The sequence below is a fragment of the Theropithecus gelada genome, chromosome 8 (genome assembly GCF_003255815.1).
Source record: "Theropithecus gelada isolate Dixy chromosome 8, Tgel_1.0, whole genome shotgun sequence".
In the NCBI taxonomy this organism is placed as follows: domain Eukaryota; kingdom Metazoa; phylum Chordata; class Mammalia; order Primates; family Cercopithecidae; genus Theropithecus; species Theropithecus gelada.
Genome location: NC_037676.1, coordinates 76,205,255 through 76,220,056, shown reverse-complemented (window position 1 = coordinate 76,220,056; position 14,802 = coordinate 76,205,255). Strand labels below are relative to the sequence as shown.

Sequence of the window (14,802 nt, the reverse complement as noted above, 5' to 3'; positions counted from 1 at the left end):
TTTCAAGATTGTGATCACAGGGCATTAAACCCCAAGCACAGGGCCCTTCTGTATATGGGGCCCTGGGCTCTGGTCATGAAGCCAACTCTGTCAACTTTGTGGAAGGGGTGGGGGAGGAAGATGGATGAGACTTGAGGATTTGAGAAAGAAATTAAGAACAACCCCTAGACCAGGTGTGGTGGCTCACGCCTATAATCCCAGCACTTTGGGAGGCCGAAGCGGGTGGATCATGAGGTCAGAAGTTCGAGACCAGTCTGGCCAACATGGTGAAATCCTATCTCTATTAAAGATACAAAAAATTTGTTGGGCATGGTGGCACACACCTGTAATCCCAGCTACTGGGGAGGCTGGGGCAGGAGAATCGCTTGAACCAGGGAGGCAGAGGTTGCAGTGAGCCGAGATTGTACCATTGCATTCCAGCCTAGGCAACAGGACGAGACTCTGTTTCAAAAAAAAAGAACAACCCCTAGTTTTCTATTTAGGGAGACTGTCTTAACACTTAGCAGGTCAGGTAGACAGATGGAGTTCTAACCTCCTCTGTTGGATAGACCTCTTTTTCAATTGTTTTGTCTGTCTTAGAAAGCTGTTTTTTTGTTTTTCTTTTTTTGAGACTGGAGTCTCACTGTGTAGCCCAAGCTGGAGTGCAGTGGTGGGATCTTGGCTCACTACAACGTCTGCCTTCATTCAAGTGATTCTCCTTCCTCAGCCTCCCGGGTAGCTGGGATTACAAACATGTGCTACCACACCCATCTACTTTTGTATTTTTAGTAGAGACTGGGTTTCACCGTGTTGGCCAGGCTGGTCTGGAACTCCTGACCTCAGGTGATCCGCTCGCCTCGGCCTCCCGAAGTGCTGGGATTATAGGCGTGAGCCACTGCACCTGCCCAGAAAGCTCATATCCTGCTCATACCTTCCATTCTTTTCTTTTCTTTTTTATTATACTTTAAGTTCTGGGGTACATGTGCACAACGTGCAGATTTGTTACATATGTATACATGTGCCATGTTGGTTTGCTGCACCAATTAATTCATCATTTACATTAGGTATTTCTCCTAATACTATCCCTCCCCCATCCCTCCCACCCCATGACAGGCCCCGGTGTGTGATGTTCCCCTTCCTGTGTCCAAGTGTTCTCATCGTTCAGTTCCCACCTATCAGTGAGAACATGCAGTGTTTGGTTTTCTGTCCTTGTAATAGTTTGCTCAGAATGATGGTTTCCAGCATCATCCATGTCCCTACAAAGGACATAAACACCTCCTTTTATGGCTGCATAGTATTCCATGTTGTATATGTGCCACATTTTCTTAACCCAGTCTATCATTGATGAATATTTGGGTTGGTTCCAAGTCTTTGCTATTGTGAATAGTGCTGCAATAAACATACGTGTGCACGTGTCTTTATAGCAGCATGATTTATAATCCTTTGGGTATGTACCCAGTAATAGGATGGCTGGGTCAAATGGTATTTCTAGTTCTAGATCTTAAGGAATCGCCACACTGTCTTCCACAATGGTTGAACTAGTTTACACTCCCACCAACAGTGTAAAAGTGTTCCTATCTCTCCACATCCTCTCCAGCATCTGCTGTTTCCTGACTTTTTAATGATCGCCATTCTAACTGGTGTGAGATGGTATCTCATTGTGGTTTTTATTTGCATTTCTCTGATGACCAGTGATGATGAGCATTTTTTCATGTGTCTGATAGCTGTATAAATGTCTTCTTTTGAAAAGTGTCTATTCATATCCTTCACCCACTTTTTGATGGGGTTGTTTGATTTTTTTCTTGTAAATGTGTTTAAGTTCTTTGTAGATTCTGGATATTAGCCCTTTGTCAGATGGGTAGATTGCAAAAATTTTCTCCCATTCTGTAGGTTGCCTGTTCACTCTGATGGGAGTTTCTTTTGCTGTGCAGAAGCTCTTTAGTTTAATTAGGTCCCATTTTTCTATTTTGGCTTTCGTTGTCATTGTTTTTTGTGTTTTAGTCATGAAGTCCTTTCCCATGCCCATGTCCTGAATCATATTGCCTAGAAGAACCTTTCTTCTAGGGTTTTTATGGTTTTAGGTCTAACATTTAAGTCTTTAATCCATCTTGAATTAATTTTTGTATAAGGTTTAAGGAAGGGATCCAGTTTCAGCTTTCTACATATGGCTAGCCAGTTTTCCCAGCACCATTTATTAGATAGGGAATCCTTTCCCCACTTCTTGTTTTTGTCAGGTTTGTCAAAGATCAGATGGTTGCAGATGTGTGGTATTATTTCTGAGGCCCCTGTTCTGTTCCATTGGTTTATATCTCTGTTTTGGTACCAGTACCATGCTGTTTTGGTTACTTTACTGTAGCCTTATAGTATAGTTTGAAGTCAGGTAGCGTGATGCCTCCAGCTTTGTTCTTTCTGCTTAGGATTGTCTTGGCAATGCAGGCTCTTTTTTGGTTCCATATTAATTTTAAAGTAGTTTTTTCCAATTCTGTGAAGAAAGTCATTGGTAGCTTGATGGGGATGGCATTGAATTTATAAATTACCTTGGACAGTATGGCCATTTTCACAATATTGATTCCTCCTATCCATGAGCATGGAATGTTCTTCCATTTGTTGTGTCCTCTTTTATTTCATTGAGCAGTGGTTTGTAGTTCTTGAAGAAGTCCTTCACATCCCTTGTAAGTTATATTCCTAGGTATTTTATTCTCTTTGTAGCAATTGTGAATGGGAGTTCACTCATGATTTGGCTCTCTGTTTGTCTGTTATTGGAGTATAGGAATGCTTGTCATTTTTGCACATTATTTTGTATCCTGAGACTTTGCTAAAGTTGCCTAACAGCTTAAGGAGATTTTGGGCTGAGATGATGGGGTTTTCTAAATATACAATCATGTCATCTGCAAACAGGGACAATTTGACTTCTTCTTTTCCTAATTGAACACCGTTTATTTCTTTCTCTTGCCTGATTGTCCTGGCCAGAATTTCCAACACTATGTTGAATAGGAGTGGTGAGAGAGGGCATCCCTGTCTTGTGCCAGTTTTCAAAGGGAATGCTTCCAGTTTTTGCCCATTCAGTATGATATTGGCTGTGGGTTTGTCATAAATAACTCTTATTATTTTGAGATATGTCGCATCAATACCTAGTTTATTGAGAGATTTTAGCATGAAGGGCTGTTGAATTTTGTCAAAGGTCTTTTCTGCATCTATTGAGATAATCGTGTGGTTTTTGTCTTTGGTTCTGTTTACATGATGGATTATGTTTATTGATTTGTGTATGTTGAACCAGCCTTGCATCCCAGGAATGAAGCCAACTTGATCTTGGTGGATAAGCTTTTTGATGTGCTGCTGGATTCGGTTTGCCAGTATTTTATCAAGGATTTTCACATTAATGTTCATCAGGAATATTGGTCTAAAATTCTCTTTTTTTGTTGTGTCTCTGCCAAGCTTTGGTATCAGGATGATGTTGGCCTCATAAAATGAGTTAGGGAGGATTCCCTCTTTTTCTATTGATTGGAATGGTTTCAGAAGGAATTGTACCAGCTCCTCTTTGTACCTCTGGTAGAGTTTGGCTGTGAATCCATCTGGGTCTGGACTTTTTTTGGTTGGTAGGTTATTAATTATTGCCTCAATTTCAGAGTCTGTTATTGGTCTATTCAGGGATTCAAGGTCTTCCTGGTTTAATCTTGGGAGAGTGTATGTGTCCAGGAATTTATCCATTTCTTCTAGATTTTCTAGTTTATTTGTGTAGAGGTGTTTATAGTATTCTCTGGTGGTAGTTTGTACGTCTGTAGGATCAGTGGTGATATCCCCTTTATCATTTTTTATTGCATCTATTTGATTCTTCTCTCTTTTCCTCTTTATTAATCTTGCTAGTGGTCTATCTATTTTGTTGATCTTTTCAAAAAACCAGCTCCTGGATTCATTGATTTTGTGAAGGGTTTTTGTCTCTATCTCCTTCAGTTCTGCTCTAATCTTAGTTATTTCTTGCCTTCTGCTAGCTTTTGAATTTGTTTGCTCTTGCTTCTCTAGTTCTTTTCATTGTGATGTTAGGTTGTTGATTTTAGATCTTTCTTGCTTCCTCTTGTGGGCATTTAGTGCTATAAATTTCCCTTTACACACTGCTTTAAATATGTCCCAGAGATTCTGGTATGTTGTGTCTTTGTTCACATTGGTTTCAAAGAACATCTTTATTTCTGCCTTCATTTCGTTATTTACCCAGTAGTCATTCAGGAGTGGGTTGTCCAGTTTCCATGTAGTTGTGCAGTTTTCAGTGAGTTTCTTAATCCTAAGTTCTAATTTGATTGCACTGTGGTCTGAGAGACAATTTGTTGTGATTTCTGTTCTTTCACATTCGCTGAGGAGGGCTTTACTTCCAACTGGAAGTATGTGGTCAATTTTGGAATAAGTGCGATGTGGTGCTGAGAAGAATGTATATTCTATTGATCTGGGGTGGAGAGTTCTGTAGATGTCTATTAGGTCTGCTTGGTGCAGAGCTGAGTTCAAATCCTGGATATCCTTGTTAACCTTCTGTCTTGTTGATTTGTCTAATATTGACAAAGGGGTGTTAAAGTCTCCCATTATTATTGTGTGGGAGTCTAAGTCTCTTTGTAGGTCTCTAAGGATTTGCTTTGTGAATCTGGGTGCTCCTGTATTTGCTACATATATATTTAGAATAGTTAGCTCTTCTTGTTGAATTGATTCCTTTACCATTATGTAATGGCCTTCTTTTTCTCTTTTGATCTTTGATGGTTTAAAGTCTGTTTTATCAGAGACTAGGATTGCAACCTACTCTTTTTTTTTGCTTTCCATTTGCTTGGTAGATCTTCCTCCATTTCTTTATTTTGAACCTGTGTGTCTCAGCACATGAGATGGATCTCCTGAATACAGCACACTGATGGATCTTGACTCTTTATCCAGTTTGCCAGTCTGTGTCTTTTATTTGGACCATTTAGCCCATTTACATTTAAGGTTAATATTGTTATGTGTGAATTTGATCCTGTCATTATGATGTTAGCTGGTCTTTTTGCCCATTAGTTGATGCAGTTTCTTCCTAGCATCAATAGTCTTTACAATTTGGCATGTTTTTGCAGTGGCTGGTACTGGTTGTTCCTTTCCATGTTTAGTGCTTCCTTCAGGAGCTCTTGTAAGGCAGGCCTGGTGGTGACAAAATCCCTCAGCATTTGCTTGTCTGTAAAGGATTTTATTTCTCCTTCACTTATGAAGCTTAGTTTGACTGATTATGAAATTCTGGGTTGAAAATTCTTTTTTTTAAGTATGTTGAATATGGGCCCCCACTCTCTTCTGGCTTGTAGAGTTTCTGCCAAGAGATCTGCTGTTAGTCTGATAGGCTTCCCTTGTGGGTAACCCGACCTTTCTCTCTGGCTACCCTTAACATTTTTTTCCTTCATTTGAACCTTGGTGAATCTGACAACTATGTGTCTTGGGGTTGCTGTTCTCAAAGAGTGTCTTTGTGGTGTTCTCTGTATTTCCTGAATTTGAATGTTGGCCTGCCTTGCTAGGTTGGGGAAGTTCTCCTGGATACTGTCCTGAAGAGTGTTTTCCAGCTTAGTTCTATTCTCCCCATCACTTTCAGGTACACCAAACAAACGTAGATTTGGCCTTTTCATATAGTCCCATGTTTCTTAGAGGCTTTGTTCATTTCTTTTTACTCTTTTTCCTCTAAACTTCTCTTCTCGCTTCATTTCATTAACTTGATCTTCAATCACTGATACCCTTTCTTCCACTTGATCGAATCGGCTACTGAAACTTCTGCATGCATCGCAAAAGTTCTCATGCCATGGTTTTCAGCTCCATCAGGTCATTTAAGGTCTTCTCTACACTGTTTATTCTAGTTAGCCATTCATCTAATCTTTTTTCAAGGGTTTTAGCTTCCTTGCGATGGTTTCGAACATCCTTCTTTAGCTCGGAGAAGTTTGTTATTACTGACCTTCTGAAGCCTACTTCTGTCAACTTGTCAAAGTCATTCTCCATCCAGCTTTGTTCCGTTGTTTGCGAGGAGCTGTGATCCTTTGGAGGAGAAGAGGCACTCTGGTTTTTAGAATTTTCAGCTTTTCTGCTCCAGTTTCTCCCCATCTTCGTGGTTTTATCTACCTTTGGTCTTTGATGATGGTGACGTACAGGTGGAGTTTTGGTGTGGATGTCCCTTTCGTTGATGTTGATGCTATTCCTTTCTGTTTGTTAGTTTTCCTTCTAACAGTCAGAACACTCAGCTGCAGGTCTGTTAGAGTTTGCTGGAGGTCCACTCCAGACCTCTTTGCCTGGGTATCACCAGCAGAGGCTGCAGAACAGCAAATATTGATCCTGATCCTTCCTCTGGAAGCTTTGTCTCAGAGGGGCACCCAGCTGTCTGAGGTGTCAGTCAGCCCCTACTGGGAGGTGTCTCCCAGTTAGGCTACATAGGAGTCAGGGACCCACTTGAGGAGACAGTCTGTCCGTTCTCAGAGCTCAAACACCGTGCTGGGAGAACCACTGCTCTCTTCAGAGATGTCAGACAGGGACATTTAAGTGTGCAGAAGTTTCTGCTGCCTTTTGTTCAACTATTCTCTGCCCCCAAAGGTGGAGTCTAGAGACGCAGGCAGGCCTCGTTGAGCTGTGGTGGGCTCCACCCAGTTCGAGCTACCCACCACTTTGTTTACCTTCTCAAGCCTCAGCAATAGTGGACGCCCCTCCCCAAGCCAGGCTGCTGCCTTGCAGTTCGATTTTGGACTACTGTGCTAGCAGTGAGCAAGGCTCACTGCTGAGCCAGGTGCGGGATACAATCTTCTGGTGTGCTGTTTGCTAAGACCACTGGAAAAGTGTAGTATTAAGGCAGGAGTGTTCCAATTTTCCAGGTACAGTCTGTCACAGCTTTCCTTGGCTAGGAAAGGGAAATCCCCTGACCCCTTGCACTTCCCGGGTGAGGCGATGCCCTGTGCTGCTTCGGCTCACCCTCCATGGGCTGCACCCACTGTCCAACTAGTCCCAATGAGATGAACCAGGTACCTCAGTTGGAAATGCAGAAATCACCCATCTTCTGTGTCAATCACTCTGGGAGCTCCAGACCAGAGCTGTTCCTATTCGGCCATCTTGCAATGGACCCTTCCATTATTTTTCTTAGGAAGTTAGCTTGAAGCTTTGCCCACAATGAAGAAGGCAAGAGGGAACTTAGGAAGGGCGAGGGAGAACAGAACCCCTTCTTAGGCTCTCCTCTCCTCTTCCCAAAAGGTGTCCATGCAGCTCACTCATGGTCCAGTCTAGTTTTCCTGGCAACTATGCAGGCAGCGGGATCCGAGCCTCAGATGGTATTGTACATTGAATTGTGTCCCCCAAAAAGATATGTTGAAGGCCTAACTTGCAGTGCCTGTGAACATGACCTTATTTGGAAATAGGATCTTTGCAGACAGTCAAGTTAAAATGAGGTCATTAGGGTGGGCCCTAGTCCAATATCCGTTATTAAGAAGGGGAAATTTGGACACTGAGATAGGCACACATAGGAAGGAAGACCACAGTGAAGGGCCCCAGGAAAAAGATGGCCATCTACTAGGCAAGACATGCCATAGGCCACCAGAAGCTAGGAGAGAGGCCTGGAACAGATCCATGCCTAGCTCCTGCAGAGGAAGCATGGCCTCGTTATCTTGGTTTCAGACTTCTGAACTCCAGAGCTGTTAGATGATAAATTTCTGTTTTTCTAAGATATTCAGTTTATGGTACTTAGTAACAGCAGCCCCAGCAAAATCCCGGTAACAGAACTTACAGGCTTATGAAATTTTTTTTAAACAAGATCTTGCTCTGTTGCCCAGGCTGGAGTGCAGTGGTGCAATCACAGCTCACTGCAGCCTCCACTGCCCAAGCTCCAGTGATCCTCCCGCCTCAGCCTCTCAAGTATCTGGGACCACAGGCATGAGCCACCAGGCCCAGCTAATTTTTGTATTTTTGGTAGAGACGGCATTTCACCATGTTGTCCAGGCTGTTCTCAAACTCTTGATGTCAAGCAACCCACCTGCCTTGGCCTCACAAAGTGCTGGGATTGCAGGCATGAACTACCATGCCCAGCTCAGGCTTATTAAATTTAAGATGCTTTGAAATATCCATCTATTGATTCATAAATGTGTTTTTGAAAGAAACAGATATGTGTGTGTGTGTGTGTGTAAAAACTGGTGAGATTATGGGTAACTTTTACTTTATAATTGCTTGTCCATATTTTCTAAATATCATATCATAAAGATGTATAACTTTTATAACAACCAAAAGGAAAATTATTTTAAACATAGATATGTATGGTACTTGCAAATTTGACTCCCAAATTTCAAGGGACTCTTGCTACGTCAATGCTTCTTAAATCAGAAAGTCCTAAGTTCTGGGCCCACATACTCAGCTGCCAGATGGCCATGTTTATTTGAATGTTCCAAAATTACCTTGAGCTTAACATGCCCAAGCCAGAACTCATTATGTTTCCCTAAAAAAAAAAGAAAAAAAAAACCTGCCTGTTCTTTTGTACACATCATCTCAGATAATAGCACTTCCATACATCCAGTCACTGGCCCTCAAGTGTGGTGCTTTTTTTTTCTTTATCTTTTTTTTTTTTTTTTTTTTTTTTTTTTTTTTTTAGAGATGGGGTTTCACCTCCTTGCCCAGTCTGGCCTCAAACTCTTAGCCTCGGCCTCCCAAAGTGCTGGTATTACAGGTAACCAGCCCAAGAGGTTCTTGATCTTACCTAATCCTTGCCTGCCACATTAAATCAGTGTATCCTGCCTATTCTGTCTCCCAAAACGCTCTCTTTCATCTCCTGCCTGCTACTCCCTGGCTGCCATCACGTTCACCCTTCATGGTCTCTCACAGAGCCTCTTGGATGCTCTTCCTTCCACCCAAGTTTCCTGCCTCAGCCTACCCCCACCTCCTGCCATATGGATGCTAGTTATCTGCAAAAATGGAAATCTCAGTGGGTCATCCCTGCCCACTGACTATAGAATACAGGCCAATATTTTGCGCATGACTTATATGCTCACACTGCCCCCTTTTCTAGGCTCATCTCCAGCAATTCCCCACAAGCACATTCTGCTCCAACTACAAAAAAACTACTCTCCAAATAAACCATACTCTTTCATGACTAGATGTGTTTGCATATGCTGTTTCCTCTCCAGGGAATGTTTTTCCCCATCACTCTCTGATGCTTTCAGATTCAAGACTCTAATAAAATACTCTATTGAAGGCTTGTCTGACCAGCCTGGGCAATATAGTGAGACCCTGTCTCTACAAAAAATTTAAAAATGCCCAGGAGCAATGGCTCACACCTGTAATCCCAGCACTCTGGGAGGCTGAGGCAGGAGGATCACTTGAGCCCAGGAGTTCAAGACCAGCCTGGGCTCAAGATAAAGTGAGACCTTATCTCTATTTTTTAATCAAAATAAAATTAAATTTAAAATTAGGGCCGGGTGCAGTGGCTCACACCTGTAATTCCAGCACTTTGGGAGGCCGAGGCGGTCGGATGGCCTGAGGTCAGGAGTTTGAGACCAGCCTGGCTAACATGATGAAAACCTGTCTCTACTAAAACTACAAAAATTAGCTGGGCATGGTGGCATACACCTTTAGTCCCAGCTACTCGGGAGGCTGAGGCAGAATCACTTGAACCCGGGAGGTGCAGGTTGCAGTGAGCTGAGATTGCGCCATTGCACTCCAGCCTGGGAGACAGAGCGAGACTCCGTCTCAAAAAAAAAAAAAATTAGCTGGGCATAGTGACCTGTGCCTGTAGTCCTTGCTACTCAGGAGGCTGTGACTAGACGATGACTTGAGCTGAGGAGTTTGAGGCTGCAGTGAGCTCTGCTTGCACCACTGCACTCCAATCTGGGTGACGGAGCAAGATCTTTTCTCAAAAACAAAAACACCTTATCCCAGTTTTTCTGCCACAGTTATTTAGTAACTATATAGTTAAAACTAATAACCTATAATTCTATTGCTAATAGAACTATATGTTATTTACATATACTTTTTTACAATTAATTTACAATAAAATTATATTTAGTATAATTATATGTACATATAATTTTATTGTATGGCAATGGCTCACACCTGTAATGAATTTACAATAAAATTCATTACAGGTAATTACATGTAATTTTATTGTAAATTTTGTTTTTGTGACAGTATTTCCCAGAATGGAGTGACTTTTTTTTTTTTTATACTGATTTACCAGGTACATGTGCAATCTCATTACCTGCATAGGTTGTGTAGTGGTAAAGTCAGGGCTTTTAGGGTTCCCATCACCCAAGTAACATATACCCATTAACTAATTTTGCATCATCCACCCCCTCACCCTTCCAACTCTTCACTATCATTCCACTCTCTAGTACATGTGTACACATTTTTAGCACATGTGTACATTACATAAGCACCCACTTATGGATGGGAACATGCAATATTTGACTTTCTGTGCCTGGTTTGTTTCACTTAAGATAATGGCCTTCAGTTCCATCCATGTTGCTGAAAAATACATGATTTCATTTTTGTAATGGCTTAATAATATTCCATTGTGTAAATATACCACATTTTATTTACCTATTCGTCTGTTGATGAACACTTAGGTGAACTCCATACCTTTGCTATTGTGACTAGTGCAATAAACATATGAGTGCAGGTATCTTTTTGATGTATTGATTTCTTTTCCTTTGAGTAGATACCTAGTAGTGAAATTGCTAGATGGAATGGTGGTTCTATTTTTAGTTCTTTGATAAATCCCCATACTGCTTTCCATAGAGGCTGTACTAATTTACATTCCCACCAAAAGTGGATGAGTTCTCTTTTCTCCATATTCTTGCTAACATCTGTTACTTTTCGTCTTTTTAAGAATAGTCATTCTGACTGGGGTAAGATGATATCTCATTGCAATTTTAATTTGCATTTCTCTGACGATTAGTGATGCTGAGCATGTTTTAATATATGTGTTGGCCATTTCTTTTTTTTTTTTTTTTTTTTTTTTTTTTGAGACGGAGTCTCGCTCTGCCGCCCAGGCTGGAGTGCAGTGGCCGGATCTCAGCTCACTGCAAGCTCCGCCTCCCGGGTTCACGCCATTCTCCTGCCTCAGCCTCCCGAGTAGCTGGGACTACAGGCGCCCGCCACTTCGCCCGGCTAGTTTTTTGTATTTCTTAGTAGAGACGGGGTTTCACCGTGTTAGCCAGGATGGTCTCGATCTCCTGACCTCGTGATCCGCCCGTCTCGGCCTCCCAAAGTGCTGGGATTACAGGCTTGAGCCACCGCGCCCGGCCGTGTTGGCCATTTCTATCTCTTCTTTTGAAAAGTATCTATAAGTATCCACTCATGTCCTTTTCCCACTTTGTTTTTTCTTTTTTTTTTTTTGAGACTGAGTCTCACTCTGTCAGCTGGACTGGAGTGCAATGGCATCGTCTCACTTCACTGCAACCTCCACCTCCCAGGTTCAAGGGATTTTCCTGCCTCAGCCTCTCAAGTAGCTGGGACTACAGGCGCATGCCACCACACCTGGCTAATTTTTGTATTTTTGGCAGAGACAAGGTTTCCCTACGTTGGCCAGGCTGGTCTAGAACTCCTGACATCATGATCCACCTGTCTCAGTCTCCCAAAGTGCTGGGATTACAGGCATGAGCCACTGTGCCCGGCCACTTTTCCCACTTCTTAATGCGGTTGTTTTTGTTGTTGTTGTTGAGTTGTTTGAGTTCCTTGTACATTCTGAATGTTAGTACCCTGTTGGATGAATAGTTTGTGAATTTTTTCTCATATACTACAGATTGTCTGTTCACTCCATTATTTCTTTTGCTATGCAGAAGCTTTTTGATGTAATTAAATCCTTTTTGTCTACTTTTGTCTTTATTGCCTGTGCTTTTGAGATCTTTGTCATAAATTCTTTGTCTAGACCAATGTCCAGAAGAATCTTCCCTAGGTTTCTTCTAGTATATTTATAATTGCAGATCTTATGCTTAAGTTGTTCATCCATCTTGAGTTGATTTTTGAATGTGGTGAGAGATAGGGGTCCAGGTTCATTCTTCTGCATATGGCAATCCAGTTTTCCCCAGAGTGACTTTCTGAGCAAGGAGATCCTACCATTCAACTTCAGAAAACCAGAACCTAAATCATGATTTGCCCAAATTAGGTTCAATAGATGTTTATGGAAGAAAGTGGGAGGAGGGAGAGAAGAAGTAGACAAGCTGACTTGAGTCTGACACCTCTGAGGTCTCAAGAAAAGAAACTTTGAAGATTCAAGTAAAATATCAGTGTAATCCCACAGAGATTGTGTAAAATAATTGTAAAACAGTTGTGCAAAAGAAATGCACAATTTAAAAAAAAACAGTAATCTGCTAAGGGAATTTTTTTTTTCAAAGAGAAGAGTCATATCTTAGAGTTTTTTTCAGTAGAAGAGTCATATCTTAGAGTTAGGAGGCTACTCTGTTACTAGTTCTCCAAATGACCATGGACACCTTACTGAGCCACTGCAAGCATCAGTTCCCTCATTATAAAGATGACAGGACTGGAAAATCAGTAACAAAAGAAGGATTCTTATTCTGAACACTGTACTAGGCTTTTTTTTTTTCTTTTACACACATTCTCTAATTTAATTCTTAAAACTATTTATGATGTGTTTTACTTCCCCATTTTATAGCTGAGGAAAATGAGGCCAAGAAGAGTTAAATATTAATAACATGCTGAAAGTCACATTGCTGGTAAACGGAAAAGCTGGAATATAGTTTTAAAGTGGTAATTCCTTTTTTTAAATTCATTTTTTATTTTTATTTTTTATCCCTTGGTGCAAGATCTCTGTAAGGGTCCTAATTTCTGGATGTTATGATTCTGTAAATAATTCCAAGGAGGAACATAAAGGCAGAAGTCACTGAAGAAACCAATGACTGTATAGAAAATCTGGTGGGTTACTATGAAAAATATTAACAATACAAATCATATAAGTGTCATCTTAACAATTCAAGTACATAATTATAAAATGCTATTTAAGCTGCTAAAAGTAAAAACTTTGGATAGAAAAAGAATTATTACCAGAAAAGGAAGTTTTCATTTTCAATGTATTTAATTTTCACAACATTTTCATAAGGAATTATTTCCTATTCTAAAAGTAATATGAACTGAACACTTACCTCCCTTCAGAGCTCTGCAAAAAGAATAATCATCATCAGATCCTCGGCAAATAACTTCTTTGCGCTTTGGAAGAGTCATGGAGTTGACAGTTATATAGAGATTGAAATATAATTGCTTTACATCTCTCCCTTTAAAAGAAAAAATCCCATTAGGTCCTCAAATAGTAGATTATTTTATACATAATGATTAACATTTATTGTATAGTTAAAAGGGGCCCTGTGCTTTTCTTACATTATTTCATTTAATCATCACAACTATCTAAAAGGTGGGTATTATTACTCTTCTTCTGCAGATGAGAAAACTGAAGTTCTGAGAGGGCAACTAGTAAATCATAATCAAATACAATGTTCCACGGTAAAACTATGCATGCTCTGCCTAAAAACAGAAGAGCCTTCATAACTTCATAGAGAAAACTATGAAATAAAGACATAAAATGTCTAGTTCTAATCATGGTTCTGCTAGAAAATTCAAAAGAAAAGAAAGGGAAAGGAAAGACAGTGTAACTTTCTAGGACTTCTGATGAAAGAGTTCTTGAGAATAAAATAGAATCTTTTGATGAAAAATAAATATATGGCTATTTTTTAATTTCCTTGTGATCTCCCTATTTCCAACTACCATGAAAAATTCCAGTAATCAATTCATTTTTCTCAACTCTTCCAACTTATTCAGTTGGCCCAAATGAAAAAGATGCACAATCCTTTTCTTTCTTTTTCTTTTTCTTTTTTTTTTTTTTTTTTTTTTTTTTTTTTTTTTTTTTTTTTTTTTTTGAGACAGACTGGAGTGCAGTGGCATAATCTTGGCTCACTGCAACCTTCGCTGCCCAGGTTCAAGTGATTCTTCTGCCTCAGCCTCCCAAGTAGCTGGGATGACAGGCGCCTGCCACCACGTCCAGCTAATTTTTTTTATTTTTAGTAGAGATGGGGTTTCACCATCTTGGCCAGGCTGGTCTTGAAGTCCTAACTTTGTGATCCACCTGCCTCAGCCTCCCAAAGTGCTGGGATTACAGGCATGAGCCACTGTGCCCAGGCAAAAAAGATGCACAATCCTTTTCATAATGAAAACAATTTTGCAACCACTACCTCACCGAAAATATTTTCCTAGCAAGATCACCATGACTCATTATAACCATAATCAAAAGACAACTTTTCTAACTTTAATTTGAACTTGGCTATGCTTAATAGAACTGCCTGCTTCTTTCCCTAAACCTTCTTTGGTGTTGGTGCAACCACTCTCTTCCAGGTGTCCTCCAATCTCTCTGACTCCTCCTCCTCAGTCTATTTCATTGACTCCTAGATTTCTCCAGGTTCTAGCCTCAGTTCTCCTCAATTTTCACTCTGCACACTCTCTCAGACCAAATACCACATAAGGTGACAATTCTCAAATCAACTTTAGTCTCAACCTTTCTCCTGAGCATTGATCCCATGTATTTATTCAATATCTCTACTCAAATGTTGCCCAGTTACCTTACCCAACAGATCTAAAAGTGATTTCCTCCTCTTCATCACCAAATTGGCACTAGAATTCCCAGTCCTAGTAAATCTTTCTAACCTCCTTTTCATACCCATTACCGTGCTGCCTTCATGCAGGCCCTCATTGCTCTGAACCTGAAGCACCACCAACCTTCCTAATTTGTCTTCACTTCTCAACTTTCAGGGTAGGGTGTGGAGAAGACTATCATGGGGTCTGTTTCAAACAGTGATTCCATGGCCTACTCCATGG

General features: G+C 40.7%; 1 protein-coding gene across 2 annotated transcripts in view; it reads right to left on the bottom strand.

Moving 5' to 3' along the window:
- Nucleotides 1-14,802, bottom strand: part of LY96 (lymphocyte antigen 96) — a 38,377-nt gene that overhangs the window by 6,364 nt on the left and 17,211 nt on the right. For both annotated transcript variants that reach the window (XM_025394472.1, XM_025394473.1), the window contains one exon: nt 13,083-13,211. In XM_025394472.1, coding sequence (XP_025250257.1) covers nt 13,083-13,211 — 129 coding nt within the window. The remainder of the gene's footprint in view (nt 1-13,082; nt 13,212-14,802) is intronic.